The sequence below is a fragment of the Rissa tridactyla genome, chromosome 11 (assembly GCF_028500815.1).
Source record: "Rissa tridactyla isolate bRisTri1 chromosome 11, bRisTri1.patW.cur.20221130, whole genome shotgun sequence".
In the NCBI taxonomy this organism is placed as follows: Eukaryota; Metazoa; Chordata; class Aves; order Charadriiformes; family Laridae; genus Rissa; species Rissa tridactyla.
The window spans coordinates 11,284,157-11,304,045 of NC_071476.1; the positions used below are offsets into that span (position 1 = coordinate 11,284,157).

The 19,889-nt window shown below is 41.3% G+C and overlaps 1 protein-coding gene across 1 annotated transcript; it reads right to left on the reverse strand.

The window, feature by feature from the left end:
- Positions 1-7,239: 7,239 nt before the first annotated feature.
- On the reverse strand, positions 7,240-14,564 carry C11H5orf47 (chromosome 11 C5orf47 homolog). Its single transcript, XM_054217376.1, has 5 exons — positions 14,285-14,564; positions 12,609-12,691; positions 11,062-11,164; positions 8,450-8,499; positions 7,240-8,051 (listed from the first exon to the last, which is right to left on the reverse strand). The coding sequence occupies exons 1-5, from the start codon at positions 14,562-14,564 to the stop codon at positions 8,025-8,027; spliced, it is 543 nt and encodes a 180-aa protein (XP_054073351.1). The 3' UTR covers positions 7,240-8,024.
- Between the last annotated feature and the right edge of the window lie 5,325 nt (positions 14,565-19,889).

The window sequence follows — 19,889 nt, forward strand, 5'->3', positions numbered from 1 at the left end:
CACATTAGGAACTAATATCCTGCCAAAATACTACCTTAACAACACCTAGGCAGATCCTCTGACTTCAGAGAATGTCTTAAGCAACACTTCATGAACACACTGATGTTAAATCTCCAGAATCGCTTGTGCAAACCCATGGAAAGTGTGGTTACACAATGAAAAATAAGGTTGCAAATAAGGTTATCTGCTTGCTCAGTGTGTCTGCTCACTTGAGCACCCTGATATGCTCGCAGAGTTTAATATATTAACTTTTGTTGGTTATACTTGAATACTCTTCAGAGTAACATAGCTAAGGGGCAATGAGGTGAAACCTATTCCTTCTTGTGCATTACTACCACTGTAAAATACCTTTCATGTAGCTGCAAATCTACTGATAACTAAACAGAACTAAACTCTGCTGGAGATATTCCATATAACCCAGAGAACGCAGCTCAACATTGCCAGCACTGGCAGTTAGAGCCACTTTTCCACTAGCAGACTTTTAGTTGTGAGTACTGGCAGTGAGAACCTGCTATAAGTGAGCAGATGCGTCTTTTACCTTATGACTTTTCAGGGTAGAAACATATTTTGCACATCTTTCAGTGGCACCATCTGAGAATTTTGGCAGTGTGGTGGAGGGAGATGTGCAGAGAGATGTTGAATCCCTCAATGGCCTCCTCGGCATTACATCCAGTAACTTCCATTTCCCCCATGAGACTGAATGAACTAGCCTTGTAACTACTTAAGGTCATAGAATCATGGAATGGTTCAGGTTGGAAGGGACCTTAAAGATCATCTAGTTCCAACCGCCTGCCCTGGGCAGGGACACCTCCCACCACACCAGGCTGCTCCAAGCCCCGTCCAACCTGGCCTTGAACACCTCCAGGGATGGGGCAGCCACAGCTTCTCCAGGCAACCTGGGCCAGGGGCTCACCACCCTCACAGTGAAAAATTTCTTCCTGATATCTACTCTAAATCTCCCCTCTTTCAGTTTAAAACCGTTACCCCTCGTCCTATCGCTACACTCCCTAATAAAGAGTCCCTCCCCAAGGTCAGTATGCCCCATTCCAGTTTGAAAATACCTCTTTGCAAAATGATTTCACAAACAGACAAACTATCGGGTATAGATTTACATAGCAGGATGCTTTATGGAAAAAAATGGATGCCTAAAGTTAGCAAGATCCTAAAAGAGAACATTCTCTTGGGACAACGTTAAAGCAAAACCATCAGAATATGGCAAATCAAAGAGTAACATACAGATTTTCCTATGGCACAAATGCAAAGTCTGACATTTCCACCCACACAGAGCAGATCAGTGACTGGCAATAAGACAAAGCAGCAATATGAGCAACATGAGTCTCCAGAGGAATAAACAATCTATTTCTTCTGTCAACAAAAATATATGCCTCTTTTTATTCTTTTAATAAGACTCCCACAATATATTATTTTCTATTTCCAGTTAAACAAATCAGAGCAGAATTACTGTTTTCATTATCAGTTTACACTGAAGATTATTGGCTGTCGTTAAGAGGCATAATATTTGTAATAGGGCTTGGGCATAACATTTCACTGTATTGTAAATTCTGCAGCTTGTAAAAAAAAAAAAAAAAGTCAGTCACAGAGTAGTTCAACCTGTAACAACTTCAAGCCTGAACATAGAAATCAACTTCTCTTCAATGTTAATGAATGTTATTTTACTTACTTGCTCCTTGATCTATGAAATTCTCATGCTTATTGTCTCTGTCCACAAAAATATATTTCCTGCACTCCATGCATTTCTCCTTACGGTATTCTTGTTCATTATTCTAAGTAACCTTATATTTATCTGTTTTCATATATTGAAAACCTGGGATCAGGCTTTCAATGAAAGTATTTGAAAACATGTGAACAGGCAGTAGAAATCACTAAGAAGAGAAACTACAACACTTGAAGGCACAAAGTGAGGACAAAGTCTCAGGAAGTCAGACCAGGCAAGGCAGTCAAGGTAGGGCAATCTTAGGAGGAACATCAGCCACCTCAGACTCTGCTACCAAAAGATCGGGTTTGTTCTCAAACATTCACATTAATTCCTTTCAAAGATAGTTTAAAACAGCAATAAAAACCAGTACACAAGTTCAGGAGATGGTTTAAACCAACTCCATCCCTGATCTCAGCACTGTGACTTAACAAATATATACGGTCAGAATTCAGATCTGTGTTTTCCTGGAGAAAACACCATGACGTGGATGGAAAGTAACACCTAGACAGAGCACATCAACACGGGAAAAAAAATCTCACCTAAACCCAAAATATGGGACTATTACCACTAAAATCCTTGCCTGAATGAACCGCAGTCCTGTAGAGGTTACAAAAGAGGTTACAAAAGAGGTTACAAGTCTCTGTGTCGCCTTCCATGCTCCAAACTGCTCCTTACTGCTCATCCCCCCTTGTTTTGCTCAGTCTAGGCCAACAGAGTCAAGCAAGGAGGGCACTTCTGTTCTTTTCGTTGGGACATCACTCCACAGACAAATTAACACCATACTCAAGAATTTTTCCCCTCTATGTAGTTAAAGGAATTTAAAATACCAAGAGGTGTAAAAAGTAATCATGTACATTTTAAGTTGGGGTTAACTGCTCGTAGTCATTGCTATGGAGGAACTTATCCATTATACAGAATTACATCGGCGCCACTGGTTTCCTGTCACACACACATTAGGAACAAGAAAATAAGCATACAGCAGAACAGGAAAAAAAGCCATGTAAATTTATTATTCATTTCAAAATATAAGAGATCACAAAGATTCGGAAAGAGAAGGAACATTTGTCAGTGCTTAAGTGAACTTTCCTGCACAGCTCTTTTAATCTGCCTCCATTCCTTGTCTACGCAGGAATGCCAGGCGTGCAATAAATTTCACACATTCACAGCAAGAACGTATTCTAGTCATGATCTCAGGGAGACTACGCAAATCAGACATGTTCACAAGCAGCCCAGCGACATCCGCAGTTCAGCTGAACCACTCGGATGAGACACACATGGGTTCACAATTTAGAGAAAGACGAAGAGAGCCTCTCATTAATATGCTCCGTACATACAGCACAGAAGACGCAACGGAGCCCATTCTAAGAGGAGCCACAGTCAACAGGAGGTGAAAGTACTCAGCATCTTCCAGGAGGTATTCTGTTCAGTCTCTCTCTGGATCAAGACACACTCCCTTTTTCCTTAGGGGCCTCCATATCTTTTGTTTCTAACAAAATGAAACTGCAGCTACACATATTGATTTTTTCACTAGCTACCAGGCAGGCAGAAACTTTCAAACATGAATTTTTCTGCATCAGATCGGATGGCCGTGATGCTGTCACTAACAAGTGAGCAGCTTCCCGTGAATATTTACTAAAAATTTGTGGTGGCATTAACATACTTCAATAAATTTTGCTCTTTTCCTCATGAAGTAAGCTTCCATTTAAATTATAGGTTCCCCAGCTACTTTGATTTGCTGGAAAGCCTATAAAGTTAAACTCATCAAAGTATGGCTGCTTTGTTTTTTATGCAAATTCCTATCATCATAGTTATATAAGTGCTTATGCAATGAAAAATATACATAATACACAAACGTGCCCGTGTCACTGAGAATTATTTACAAGAGCTATAAATCAAAGTTGCATCTTTTTTTGCTTTATATTTAAGGGCATACTGCACGCACAAAATGTCACATATGCCCCAAATTTGCTTTCAGTCACTTCTCCCCCCCAAAAAACCCAACCAGAATTGAACTGCCTGCTGAAGGCTATTCTTTAGTCAGAGTCCATGCAAAATTGTATTAGAAGCTTTGAAGTTAAAACGTGAACATTGACTACCAGAGAGGGCCCTAAAGACAAAGACATTTACTGGATGTAAATGTTCAGTGAAGACAAAGGTCACCTTATACTTTCCCAAAATCTGACCATGTTAGAAACTCCGTATCCTGTTTTCAAGTTTTGCTTGAGACCTGAAATCTTTTAATGGAAGGAATCAACAATGAAATATTATTAACCCTGGTGATTGATTACATTGTAATGGTCAAGTTATGATAACCTCACAGGCCATGGGACTGCAGAACCTCCGCCGTTAGGACAGAGGAATCCGATTCATCACAACACAAGAGCAGATGGGGCACGAGCAGAAGAGCCGCCTGGCAAGCCAAGCCTCCAGTTTGCAGGAAATGGGATTTTATCTGAATCGGTGGCTTTGGTCCAAATCAAGCAGGAAACAAACTCTTTTGAAAATGCCCACAAACTGGAAATTCCCAGAAAGGTCACCTCAGAAACATCAAAACACTTGCAAAACACAGTTCCCAAGTTCCCAAGCCTGTGGCTGATCAGTGACATGGTCTCTGGCAGTTGCGGCAGCATCTGCGAAAGCCAGCTCTGCGCAGTAGCTGTGGGAGCACCCAAGACCCTCTGGCTCCAGTGCAGCCTTGATGCTGAGGACTACCCTGGGAAGTCTGCCCAAAGTCACAGCTCTACATCAGGGAGTGCAGGAGCTCCGGCAGTCCCGCTTCAGCCAAGCCTCTTGGCGCTTCCACACATGGAAATCAAAGTGGAGTTCAAGCTCCCAGGATTTTCTTGCTTTTAGCTTTACAGAGGGTTGGAAGCAGTAGCCCAAGACCACTGGCTGGAGTTTAAAGCCCCCAAGCCCTGGACAGTCCTCGGTACCACTGGACAGAGGAGGCTGTGTTTTCTGGGCTGACCTGCCAGAAAGTGCTCCAGGAAGCAGGGGAGCTCAATGTGGCAAGAACTCACTGACTGGGATAAACTTCAATCAAAACATTTCAGGCCCAGCAGATGTGCTCTTTCCAGCTAAGCTTTGTTTTGCCAATAAATCTCTAACTTGCATGGAATAGCAATATAAAAACCAAAGGCCTTACCCTCCATTGCTTACCTTCATATAGAGTCATTTGTATTTATGAAAACACAGTGCAAAAGAACACTTGTTCAGACCAACTGTAAGATCTTGAGAGAAGCGGCTGGCACGATTATTTACAGATAATAGGAATTCAGCAGCAATGCCTTCTGTTACTCTGTGTGCCCCGGCTGCTCCCTCCCACCTCTATACCGCACGGTACCTCCTCAGATCTCTTGGCAACTGTTCATAGGGTTGAGATGAAAAATTTTTGAACTTTTAGAATAAGCTAGACTTTTTGTTTTCTGTAGAAAGGTAAATCACGTACTGAGAACAAGGCAAAGCAAAGACAAAGCGTGACCTCTGTACTTGCACATCTGCTTTGGTTCACACTCCAAGTGAGATTTGTTATTAAAAACTTCAGGTAACTGATATGCATTGTGAAGAATGTGAAAGAACAACACTGCTTCCCAGGAACCACAGCAGGATGGTATGACACTTGTGTTTGGTTCTGCAGTGATGATTAAGGACTTCAGAGGAGGGTCAGTTGTTTTTTTGAATCTCAGTCTTATATGATCTAATGCCCTTATTTATTTCTGACTCCTTTTAACAAAGAGGGTTTAAATAAAGCTTTTCCTGTATAAGCCAACCCGTTTTCTTTCTTGTTGAAGATTTTACTTACTTGGATCATATAAGCATATTTTAATGCAACACAGCAATTACTTCCTCTTCTGCATTTTACACTTAAATGGTCATATGAAGAAAAAAAAAGAAAAGAATACATTACTATAGGGGTCTGAGTGGATGGTGATAGTGTATGTGTCAGCTGGTCTGGTTTGTATATATTGAACTAGGTTTTTCTCCAGACTCTATTTTCAGCAGCTTGGCTGCTCTCACCACCCTTGTTCACAACAGTACGTTTGAAATCTGGTCCCTACGTTAATCAGCTAGACTTCATCACCCAAAGAGCTAGAAATTGAACTTAAATCAGCATATATCTTTTTGCCCCACTGCATTAGCTGTTCTGGCCTGAAGTGATTTGAACTATAAGATCCCTTTCAAACTATTGTTGGAAGTGAAGCAAAGGCAGAACAGAGGCATGTTGGACAAGGGCTAAGACAAGCAAACAAGAAGACAGATTTGCTGGGATTAATAAAACAGGTAGCAGTGGTTTCTTTCTTTTGGTTAGCAGGATGTTAGCAAGTATAAAGACATATGGCAAAGTCAATGCTGGGTAGGCCTTCCCCTCAAATCACACCTGAGTGAAAACGGAGCAGCACAGCATGCAAGCCCAGGCTACCCTGTGTCCCCACAAAATCCAGCAAAGCCGCTGAAGCTAGGCAGCGCTGGGGCTAAACTATCACACCTCACTGGTCCCTGAACACGCAAAGGGGGAGCTCCCACCCCTCCATTCCCCACACCTGTACCAACAAAAGGCCAAATCTATTTTACAGGGTCAGAGTCGTCCCTTGCACCTTCTGGTCATTTACACATACGAAGTGGCTGCAGCACACAGGTAAAATGCTATTAGATAGCCCTGGCAGCTACTGACAAACAACCTGTACAGACTTTTCAGATTGTAAGAGGTATATGGATAGGGATGATCTAGGGCCATATTTATCTTTTAAAATTTCTTCCTTGTAAAATGATTTAGCATAGTGCCACTGACAAAGGTCTATGTTTATCCAAAGAATCTTAATGAGTTGGCTGAATTTCATTCGGAGATTTAGGTTAATGTATCTCATCTATCCTGTAAAAGTAGCAATTATGCACCCATAAGAAAAGCTTTGTTTCCAGGGCCCCTTCAGTCTGTGGCAGTAACGGTACCAACTGCAGCCGTAATTTACAAGAAAAGAAACATTAGAGCAACAACTCTACAATTTCCAATCCAGGATTATAAACTAAATACTGTCCATGCAACCATTTAGTTGATAGAACTGTGGGAATGGGCTGATCACCTCCCTTAGTGCCAAAAAAACCCCAAAAACCCACCAAGAAAAGTGTGACTCCAAACATGTATTTTGAAAATACCAAAGAACTATGACATTTTTGCTCTGCCATAAAAATGATCACATCTTGATTGAATACTTTGCTTTCTCACTTCCTTTTCCAAGCTGAAATGTCAACTATTTTAAGTAAAATCGGAATATTACTCAACCACAAATCAGAAAAGAACCTTGATGCCAGAGCTGTCATCAAAAAGGCACATTCCAGTTATATGCTTGCAGTTTTACTATTAAGAAAACAGATTAAACCCTTACAAATGCTTTGCTGCTTAATGACACAATCACTAGCATGTTATTAAAGCTCAACACGCTGACATTCCAGTCATTATATCTGCAAACACTAAGACATTATGCAATGAGAAAACAATCCTTTTATTGAAACCAAGGGCGTCCACTTGTGACAGGTGAATGTTTTATCTGCAGAGATGAAATCCACATACATACTATTTTTGTGCAGTCTTCATGTTCCATTTACTCAATTTACTAGTTTAAAAGGGTTTAACAGTCAACCAAGAGTTCAAGTATGAAACTCCAAAACAGAGGAATATTATATCATGTTATTGAAGTCAACTAGATAAACAATACCTTCTGATTATGATGATATCATTATGTGCTTCACGATGAACGGTAAGACAGAATACATTTACCTGGTTTCATATTCAAAATACTTGCTGAGATTCATGTATAAATGGATGAATGAACAGAAGGGTAATTGTGTATTATTTTAATATAATAAAGTCAAATTTATTCAAATCAGTAAAAAAAAAAGTGTTTCTTTATATCTTGTGTGGAGTTCTGCCTTACTGAATTTGTGTTTGTTTATGATTCTGACAAGCTACAAAAAAATAGATATAAATACAGAGTCAACGCTAAATGTGTATCTCTATTCTTTTGCAAGCAAACTGTCACAATATTATGATCATTAAAAAGCTTTCGAAAAACTAATAGCTAAGTGAAACACTAGACTTAATGACTTGAAATAAATATCTCGCAACAGAGCTGTTTGAGCCACTGTAAAAAACAAACCTGTTAAACAGTAGAAGCACATATGCCAAACAAAGAACCTGTGTTCACTGAAATCTCTTGCAGTCTTGCCACCAACTTCAGTAAGAACTAGATCAAAATAAACCACTCACTACTTTTATATGTTCTTTTGGGTTGAATCTTCCTTTATTTTCTTCCTATACCCAGCCAAAGATGGACTCCTCCTAGGGGGAAAAAAAAAAAAAAGATGACAAAATAGTGAAGTGCTGCATTCTTTCATATAAAAAAAGTCAGCTATAAAGTGTGACACAGACTCTATTCAGATTCTTCAGGTTTTACTTTATGCCACCACAGAAGGATTTAACTCAATAAAAAGACAAATTCCACCTCCCAGCCTTGGCAATGCACACAGCGCTTCCTGCTGAGGACAGAGCTCCTCTGCTTCCCAAACATGACTGAAATATTGAAAAACATTTGAGCCCCATGTCAGTAATACCGAAGTATACAATCAGTACTTATTAATAAGAAACTAATAAAAAAAAAATATCTGTGCGTCTTTTTAATATGATTGTTTTGTTTTACCATTTAAGCTTGCTTGGCAATTAATGGACTGCATACATACCCTGTCCAGGTAGGATGCCTCATTCTGTGAACTTTGGTTCAGATCATTGCCTGTGGGAGAATATTATGGGGAGGTACATTGTCATTTTCAGTCACACCGAATCTAATCTTAATTGCAGCATTCCAAGGATTAACTAGGTAGCATTAGAATTCAAGTAGATTTTTGTTCTCTCAAGAAAACTATTTATAGAGGCAATAAAATGCAGCATTAATTTTTTGGCTTTATTAATCTAGCAAAAAAAAAAAGATAAAAATGAACCCAGTTTATTCAGATTTGTTGATCCATATCTAAATGTCTGCTAGAATTATTCCATTTGCTTCTTGTTTAATGAAAAATTCACATGAATAGGGGACTTATCTCCTTGATTTGATGTTGTGCAAAATCTGCTAATTAGAAAGAAAGTATTAGAATTGATGGGTTTCACCTAAATAGAGCTTAATAGTAGATTCTCAATTAAAGCTCCTGAAAAGCGAGGTACAATTACAATTAAGGATAGATTAAGTTTTGGCGAGGTGAGAGGTTTGGTTGGTTGGTTGGGTTTTCGATTTTTTTTTTAAGTCACTGGAAATTATATATAAAGATAATGTTCTCCCTCCAGATGACAAAAAGAAATGAGTATCTGAAAAGGAAATGTCCATAAATACAAGCTTGACAAAGCAGCACATTGCATATCCATAACAAACTGAAAAGCGGATTAGCAGCCATTTTGATGAGATGATAAATCCACTTAGGAGACCTTTTGTATCAGCAGAATTCTTGGCTTTTTTACAATAACTTGACTTTTGGAGGCAATCACATATTAAGTATTTTTCCTTGTCTCTTGTGTACCTTTTCCTTAAAAGCAAGCAAACAGAAGTCCTGGAAGACTTTTTTTTTTCCTTTAGTGACTGCTAAGTCCTACATATACATTAATAGCTGTGCACAAAAACTTCTGCAATAATCTAAACTGCAGGAGAAAGTACGTGGAAGCTGCTAGATTAAAACCTTTAGATTAGATAGAGAAGCAGAGTATTACAATGGCTTCTGCAACAGGTGTTAAAAAGAGGAAAAAGCCCTATGAAAGACACGCACCCCCCTCTGCCAAACCTCTCCTGGCTAGCAGGAGCAGATGAGCTCAGCAGGAAGGGTACCCACGCCCAACCCTGGGGAACTTGTCTCTTTCACAGGTGCTCACTTATACAGTGAGTCAGATATACGCTTATACATGAGTCAGATATAGTGCTACAGTTGCAAATAATTACTCTAATTACCACAAACAAATGAGCAATAATATGGATGAACTATGCACCGTATAGAGTAGATGATAGCTTTTTAATTGATGACAAAGATAAGAGAATAAGGATTATTAGAGCCAGGAAACAGTTTCAATATGAGGAGAGATTTAGTAGACTGGAACTTCTCACTTGAGAGAGAACTAAATGGAAATATGACGGAGGCCAATGGAATCATGACTGGTATAAAGAATATGAATAGCACATAATTAATACCCAGCATCTCATTATAACAAATTGAATCAGGAATTGGTTTTAAAGCAAACAGAAGAAGAGCTCTTCTATATAATGCAGAATTATTTGCAGAATGATTGCGAAATACATTGTTGCAGCATATTGTGGAATTTCTTATATTATTCCAGTAACACCCACTGCAGCTTGCAGGGAACGTCCGTTGGGGTAGACAGATTTCTGTTCTGAACAAGAATTGCACTTCTTTTATTCTCATGAAGGAAATCTGGAGGGAGTGATTTCTTGTCATGTATGTGGAAATCTAATCAATATGCAACATACAGCACTTTACAAAAATAAGATACTGGCAACAATGGACGTACATTTTGGTATATACCCTAACATGTCTACCTGTAGAAAACTTCCATCAACACAAATGCAAGCTAAGCAGAAGTGCTGCAAGTGAATATACCATTTTTTAGCTTGTCTAGTAACTCTTCATGGATTAGCATATTCTTTTTCCTAAAAACTCATCAGACTGCGAGGCCAGAAATTACAATTACATTTGTAAGCATACACTGTATTATCTTAAATTGTGCAGCAACTGCAATGTCTCTAATTGAAGTTGTCTCAATGCAGAGCACCAGTTTTAATTCCCAAGTCATTTTCCAGTAATGAAATAGCTGTATTCAGGGCACAGTGTGAGAACGTGTTCGATAGTTATGTTAAATTGTGTTACAGCTACCTTTGGGGAGCATCTAATTTATTTATTGTCTGTATGAAATCAACCACTGTTTTCCTATGTGAAAAAATAAATTATTATTCATACAAGTACTGCCTTAGACCGACCTGTGAATAATAGTTTACATATTTCATGTGTTCAGAAAAACTGGCAGATTTTTTATGTTCGTGCCTTTAATGTTAGACTGCAGCAAACATTTCTGCCATCCTTCCTCCAAATTAATATATGTAAGACCCTCAATGAAACACAAGGGTTTTTCAAATATGGCTAGAAGCGTCTAAAGTATGCAACAAATTCCATAATTTGTGAGTTGTAAAACCAAAACAAACAGCTGAATGGACCTTAAACCTAGAAATCTTAAGTCAAAGCATTTGCATTAATAATTTGTTTTCTCTAGTAAAATAAAACATTATCAGTTTATTGCTTACCTTCTCCATTAAACTGACTGCAAGTCAAGAGTCGACTTCTGAACTTTTCATTTTCTTTAAGCATTTTTGAAATTACTTTCCAAACCTTAAGCCAGACTTTGGACTGAAAGATAAAATTGAACTTTCTCAGTGAAGTGTATAAGAAGTTTGCATTAAAACATCTATAGGGCAGAACTTTGAATTCTCCAGCATTACTATGAAGTCCAACTGGTTTTTTGTTGAGGACTGGGGAGGAGGGATATATATGTGGGATATACTGGAAGAATCACCTCTATTTAAAAGTCAAAATCCAAAAATTACTCCATGATTTTCCACATGAGATATCCTCCTCCTTTCTTGCCTAGAACTTGTGTTTATCCAGGCCTTGTGAAGTGCCCTTCTAGATAAGAAGACCTTACGAAAATGTGTGTAGAGTCATTAAACTCTCTTCAAAGTCATCCAAAATGGGGGGAAAAAAAAAGATTGCTTATTTTTTCCAGGAGCAAAAGCTTTCCCATGTAATCCCTCAACAGCAGCATAAATCAGACACCATGCTGAGATTCCAGAATAGCAATGGCCTTGCCTATTTCATAGCAAATCCATATTAAACTCTTTTATAGACATTGATGATGCTTATTTTAGAGGCATAAAGCTCCATCTATAGTGGGCACATTTCAAACTTGTGCAGTGAAAATATTAAACTGGAACTGTTGACAAAGGCATTCAGAGAGGCAGCCTCACCAATATAAATGGCTGTTAACATGCTAACGTTATGACTTTTGCTGGACCCCATCCGTGAAACTAGTTTAAATCTAAAGATAATTCCTTTCTCATGGACATTTATTGCTAAAACATAATACATATTCCTCATTCTTTTTGAAGACTCTTTAATGTACTAGAAGAGCGATATTATAGTATGTTATTAGCCATTCCTCTGAAGTCAGTAGTATTTTGCTGGTTTTAAATCAAATATCTGTGACATTACTGTATTACAGTCTAGCTGATTACTTGTACTTCACACATTACAAAATCTCATAATGAGTTACTGTTTTAATAAATGTGCCTTTTAAAATTTCAAGCATTTGTTGAACTACTGAACAGGAACAGAGATACATTTGTGAAACAGAAAGTAATTTCTTATTGCTACTAGTATGGTGTTAATACCTCTGTTTCTTGCCTTCACTTATTTGTAACCTGTGGGATTTCTTTGCTTAAAAGAGAAGAGGAAGAGGAGCTGCAGAGATTTTCCTTGCTGGGTTTCACCCAGCAAGGTGTGCGGCACCCTGGCCCCAATCCAGCAAAGCATTTCAGCACAGGCTGTAAGTCGACAGCATACTCTCATTTTTCAAGGTAAGCGCACACTTAAGTGCTTTATTGAATGAGAGCCAGAATTTTAAAGCCTCCAGAGAGGGAAAATAATACCATTTTTCTTTTCTGTAAGTAAGGTTTTCAGTAACAGACTACCAATTCAATCTTTTAATCTCCCTCACACTCTCACATAGACAGAACAAGCAGGAAGTGTTTTTCTCAAATGCAAAGGCAGCTAATTCAGCTCCCACGTTTTATACCTTTTTCTTCTTTCGTTGAATTACTTTATCAACATTTCTTGAAGGGAAGGGAAAGTCAAAGGTGTCAGGCTCTCGAAGGTCACCTAGGAAGAGAGTTTAGAAAGCATACAATATATTCCCAAGGAAGCTGTAGATCTTCCAGGGGGATACTTATTTCTGGTCCCAGCAGGTTACAGGATATCAGCCCTTTCATCGTGCTATCGCCTTGCTTATTTTCTCCATTATAACCATGGGGAAAGTAGGAGTCCCTCCACAAAACAGATTTCAAAACTGCACAGCAACCAAAAATTAAGACAACAGGCTTCTAGGCAATACAAAATAGCTTTTAATTCCCTCTTTTTCCCCTTGCTATGGCAGCTACTGAAATTTTGCCTGAGCTCAAAGAGGAAATGGTGAGTAGACTGAGGCAAGAAACTGGACAAATCACCTCTGCTAGCACTGAAAAACAGAAGCAAGAAGGGCAGGTTGATCTTGTGGACTCAAGACACATAACCGCAAGGAGGAAGGACTCAAGTAAGTTCCCAGCAGGGTGAACACAGCGGCTTTCTGGGGAGCTGCTGGACAGGTGGGAGATGGCCTGAGCTCAGCAAAAGGGTGACCTATGTGGGGATGCTGAACGTGGTCACAGCCGTGGGCTCATCCCCTGCCACAGCAGGGATTCAAGCAAACCAGCATCCTCCAGGCCACCACAGCCCCACCACCAGCTACCCAAGGCAGCCACATCACAGGGGCAAGGCTTCCAATTACCAACAGTCACAGGCTGCCTCCGAGCCACAGGCTGGCATCACTTGGATAATAATCCAGCAGAACTGGTGCTTTTAATTACAGACTAATGTTAACATTTCACTTTGTCATCTTTAAAAAAAATGGCTTTTAAGGAGGAGGGAAAAAAATTCAAGAAAATTAAAACATCTCAAGAGCAACAAGTTAGTAAAATTCAGGACCACCCCATGTGTGTCACCCATCATTTCCAGCTCACACCCCGGCTGCTTCTCCAGAAGCCAGGTCATGTTCTCCATTTTCACTCCATTTCATCCTGTGCAGCAGAACTATGTTTCATAACAGATCACAACCAGTGGAAAACTGCCTAATCTTTTTTGTTTGCTTTTATAAAAAAAAGGCACCCACACCCATGCCCATCCCAACTTTCTTTGGTCCCAAACACAAAGAAAGCAATTTAAGAAACATCTTCAGGCTGTCACAGCAACGAGGGAGCCAGCAGCACAGTGGCTCCCTGGTTAGGCAGGAATCTCCTGAGAAGAGGCAGAAGGGACCCAGAGCAGCCCTGTTGGACATATAGCTTATTTTTGGCCTTACTGCTCCCACAGAAAGGGATGGGGAAGGCTGCACTGCAGGCAGCCACCTCACCTTCCAAGATGGAGACACTGAAGGTCAACACTGTAAGAGTTTGGGGCAAAAATATTAAATTTTTCCCTCATGTAAGTTTAACACCATGTTCCACCTCCTGCCTAAATACCCAGTCCAACTGTACTGGGCATATTAACAAAAAAAAATCGTGTTTGCCCCTCAGTGAGCCCAGTCTGATTGCAAGTGAAGACTCTAGGGGGACAGTAGCAGCAACGCGCTGCGGGGAAGCGGTTTCCCACCAGAAGAGGAGGACATCGTGGGGGCTCAGCCCTGCCACACAGGGGTCCCTGGGGCTCAGCAACACGTACCGTGGCGGTGGCTGACAGGCTTCACCACGCCACAGCTCCCCACCGCCTGCGCCCTGCCACCGGCGGCAGACGGCCCAGGGCTGGCCTTGTCTCCTGGTACCGGGGCAGCCCTCAGTCCCCCGGCGGGGCTCGGCCAGGAAAGCGGGGGCCTGGCCTCGTCCCCCTCAGCCTGCCGGCACCCCCTGCCATAGCGGATGACAGAGCCACAGCGGTGGGAGCCAAAGGTGTTGACGTAAACGAGTTGCATGCGTGGCTTGCCCCGGCTGCGGCCAGGCTCCATCTTGTGGCGGGGCAGGACGGCGGTGAGGACCCGCTGAGGGAGACCTGAGGAGAGTTGGGAGCTCGGGAGGGCGGGCGGCCCGGCTGCCACACTGTGTGGGGTGCCGGCCCCCACTGCCCCTTCCTCTTGTGTGGGCATTGGGGGGGGGCGGCCTGCAGAGCACCCCTCCTGCCTTGTCCTCTCTGGTCGCCACCGTCCTGTTGCAGTGGGGTGGATGGTGAAAAAGGGAGAAATAACTGTTTTCTGGGCAGGAAGGAACAACGAGCTGAGTGCAGAATAGGAGCAGGCCTTGTACCACACCACTGTCTGTCTCTCAGGCACACACGGTAGTAACCTGCTCCACAAGGCTGCTTTGGGCCAGTATTAGTAAGGATTTAGCACAAAGTATGCTGCCTGAAGTCACATATTGATATATTTCATGCAAGTTATTCATAAACTGACATAGGGGACTCATGTATTGTCTGTCTCTCCTGCAATTTACAGATGAGGAACAAGTGACATCTTGTTGATGCAGTTCCTGCATTGATATAATGAATTTTCACACCAGTGTATCCAAAGAGCTTACCTGCTAGTGCACGTGGGGGTGGCTCCAGCCACCCAGGGAACAACATTTATGAAACATTAAATACCTGTTGTCATTTTGTCCCTCAAGCAGCAGCAGGCACACATGTGCGCTGTGTGACACTGAGAGGACGCCCATGGCAGTCGGGAGTCCTTCCCATGGAGATGTTCCACAGAGACGTGCCCCTGTGCAGCAGCGGGTTTGAGTTACGGCCAGTGACAAGTGGGATTTCTCAAACCACTTAAGAGCACAAGCCCCATTGATTTTTGCTTTGGCACTGAAATACTGTTCCTTATTATTTCCCAGAGTTTCAGCACACTTGGCTGTTCAGAGGAGGGAAAGCATTACGACTTAGAAAGAATAAATTCTACAGAAAGACTTTTTTTCCTCTTATTGTTTTAGCAGCACCAGCAGTATGAATGGTGCTGACAATTTGTCGCCCTTGCGAAGGGAGCTGAAAAAACCAGAAAGCGAACTGGAGTCTTTCCCCAGCCAGCCTTCGGAGGAGGCTGAGAGTCCTCAAGGTCTCCAGGGCTGCTGTCCCCTTGTCCCCTGGGCAGGGCAGGGTGCTGTGCAGACGGACCCCACGAGGTGGCAGCCTTACCTACCGAACCAGGCTCCGTCCCTGCTCCGGCAGCGACCTGGCACGGAGGCGGGGAGCCCAGGGCGCGGAAAAAACCCACAGCGCTCTTCTGCGAAGTATCCCAGGATTTCCAGCTATTTTATACACTGTCTGAAAAAGGCATTTTGTGTACGCAGCTGAAAAAGAGGAAAACGACGTCCAGAGGCACAGCGTGACAGTTTGCCAGAGTCATTTGTTATTTCCCAATGCTAAAGGGGCGTCTACCACAGGCTCCAAAGCATAGGGACTGAAAAGAAGGTCACAGATAGGATACAATCACCGAGTCAGTAGCCTTGAGATCAACTGTGATCTCATAAAAAGAACACAAACGCCAGAGACTCCCTCCTCCTCTGCAAAGACCTGAGCTACCAAATTGGCCTAGTGAGGTAGCAGCCAGCGAGTTCAATGGGGGGGTATTAAGCCCAGAGAGAGAACACCGAATAGCTTCATTAAAAACTGATCCTGGAGTGCAAACTTTGTCATGTCCATTAATCCCAAAGCCCTGTAGAGAAAGCACTCCTTTTGCTGAAATACACAAGTCTCAGTCCACACCACAAAAAAACATGGAACACGTGCACATAAACCTAACCAGTGCCATTTTCATTCCATGACTGTCTTCACGCTGCGCTTGAACACTTGATGCTGTATCTTCCTGACCAGGAGTTCCCTCTGCCACCTGGGAGGCTGCTTCCTTCCTATGGCCCCGTCAGGGCATCAGGGCTACCAAATCAGTGGTTTTATCAGCATCTGTATTTACAGAATATGCTTCCACCCTACTCATACAAGTACACATGCCTTGTTTGGCACATTTTGTCCACTTTTCCCAACAGCACGTTGCCAGGACCTTGATTTCAAAAGCAAATTCAGCTCAGGTCCCTTTTAGGATCTATCGTTACCAACAAAAATCAATGCCACCTAAAATCTATGAGCGGTCTGCAGAACTGGAAAATTCAGCTCTTTTATCTGCCACTGTTCTTCATCCTCCTTTCCACAATGTGTGAACTGACTACCAGCTAGCCACCATCTCTGTATTTGTCACTTTGAACAAACATCTCAGTTTTTCACCACATCTTCAACTGTCTAGTTAAAAATAGACCAGATTCTAGCTTTCAGTCTGCACCTCATCACGCTGTTTGTTTTATTGTCATACGTCAGCTTCTCCAGCTCAGAACTTGCATTGTTTCCTGAATTCTATTGTTGCAGTTTTACTTTGGCCAAGTACGCATCATCTTCTGTTAACCTTGACTGCTGTTGTAAAAAAAGGTAGGATTTGGTGGTAGCAAGCCTGCAGCTTATGCCAAGGAGGAAAAGGAAGGAAGGAGCCGATGGGACATTGCTGCACGCCCATTTAGTGATTCCCCAATTCTCTAGTGATTCCCCGCAAAAAGGAAACTCCTTCTGCTGTTAGGGATTTGTTTTTCTATGAGGGTTCTTTGCAATGGAGTTCAAGTATTCACATGATTCGATGTAATTCAGGAAAGGCAGGTTGCTTATTAAGTATTACATTATCTTGATCAGCTGCAAATTGTGAATTCATCTGAAATACGAATCTTAACACTGTTAACAGGGATTTTTACGTGGAAAGTATGCTAATTCTGACATCAGCTACAGTCAAACCTTGTTAATTATACCCTCAGCAATAGCACAAACAATTACTGTGTCTCCTTTGTTTTCACAGAATATTTAATAAGAGTCGCTGGAGTGAGGTATTTTATTAGAATGCGGTTACTTTACAGAATACACTGGGGACCATTTATTAGTACAACTAGGAATCATTATAAAAACAAAACTCACCACTTTTGGTAAATCGAAGGAATGCATTATGCCTTCAGTTTTTGCTTACTTATAAAATTTCATAATTTACAATGGATCTCACAGTCAATTATGCAAGCAACAACACAGCACAGCAGAGAGATAAAATGGCCAGCTGCCATTTTAACACACCTGCATTTCATATTAATGAACCTGCATATCTCAGATTGCTTTACAAAACATACGTGTGGGAATCGCTTCATCCACACCAGTCATAAGGAGAGGTGTATTTTCCCATTTCTCCATGTTGTGCATAAAAATATTTAGCGGACTATAAACTAAGTTTGTTACATAAAAGCCTGAGCCTCCCCTTGAGAGATTTTCAAATCACTGAGAAGATCCATAGGCTTTATAATCAAAATCCAAGTCAATGAGACTGAAACCCTTGGCTTAGAAGAACTTTATGTTACAGTATTTAAATAGAGATTGCCAATCTGAAATAAAACTATGGGGGAACTCAAAAGGGCAAAATAATCGCTGAAAATAACACCAGAATTAAACAGCCTTATTTCTGGGAAAGATTTATAGTCAAGTAGATACAGCAAAAGGCAGGCAAGGACTTCAGCTTCTCTGATTTCATTTTTCCACAAAAATGTGCAAGTTACTGGTATTTAATGAGGACATCCTTTGTTTCCAAATGAGAGACAGTAAAACTTTACCTTGGTTCTTTCAAATTTCAGGCTGCGAGGACTATATTAAATGTTACCCCGTTATTCTGAGGAATGTGCAGTTAGACCCTATGCAAACGCACAGACGAGGCAGTTCAGTCCTACCTGCGATAAACCTCTGGATGCTATTTTCTCACATCCTGGAAGGATACTGGTTCAGTAGGGGATATAAAAACCAAAAATCACTAAATCACCCTCAGATTCAGCAGTAATGTAGGTCTTCCAAAACTATTTGTCCAAGCGCAGAAAGCTCACATTTTCTTAGCCTCTCTTCTGAAGTCTAACATGATCTCAGGCCAAAGTGTGCTGCAGGCTAATGTTATCACCAATACATCTGTCTGCATATACGAGACAGTCCTATTTAACTACAGTATAAATACCACTGAACGTACTCATTCCTCAGCAGTAAGATCCTGAACATTCACTCCCTCCCTACCCCCAGAGACATAAGGATGCTGCCAGGAAAGGAACAGAGCAGGGCTTCTGTCTCCAAGGATTGCTGGCTCTGCAGAGAAAACTGAAGCACTCACTGCTTTGTTCTGCCATCACATTCCTCCAAAGACATCCATCCCCCTGTAAAAGCAACCCTTGAGCAAATTTTCTTGCCACTAACTGAAGAGCTGAGTTGATTCTGCCAGTGTGTACAGAGCAACATCTGCCTGTGAACAGCTGGCCCACTGAAGCAAAGCTGGGGGCTACTGCCTGCTGCTTACAATGAGAACGTTCCTCAAAAACCTTAAAAAAATCACATTTAACTCACTGAAAGAAAATTCAGAAACACTTGGCATGCATGTACTCCATACACAAACCAGTACTGGGCATGTGCTTAAAGCGACAAGCACTGTCTTGAAAAATGACACTTTGCTAAATTGACAACTTAATGCTTTCACATGCAGAGCAAGGCATAAACAACCACTAAGCAAACTGATCCCGGTTCATGAGTCAGCAGCAGTGCAAGATGGTGATTTAGATTGAGCAAACATTTTCTCAAACGTTGGGATGGAAAAGGTTGGCGGAGACTTTGGTTTTTTTAAAGGTATTGCTCTACGTGTGAATTGCTACCCTTCCACAGATTACAAAACTGCGTTAAGAGTTACTAAGGCACACAGCGTGTGTCAGCTGCAGCTACACTGACGCTCTGCCATTTAGGTAAAATCAATGTTCTTCACTCACATGAAAAGTAAAGCAATTCACCCAACCATACAGTTTTGGGATAAAAAAAGGCCACATAGCTGACAGCGATAAAACTAAGTCCATTTCGAACTTTAAGATTAATGCAAAACCAAAAATGTGTTCTTGCTGTTACCCTTTACCTGCATTGTGTTCAGAGGATTTAATCTCAGCTTTTACAACTCACCAAAATTAAATTTCAGAAAGAAAAACACAATCAAACACAGACCTTATGTATTTCCATATTTTATGTATACAAGGAGGACTGAGAACTTTTGACTAGCAAATTTTGTGAAGGAACCTTACCAGGATAGTACTGCACTATGGTCTGCCAAGCTCCACGAACGAGGTGACTGGGGGAGCTTCTCTTAGTGATAGATATGTTCAAATAAATTAATATTTAGTATCAAATTGTCTCTCTGACAAGCCCTATAAAAAGTCAGCAAATTACAGTTCATGTGTCATGAAAACAGGTGATATCTGATAGCATT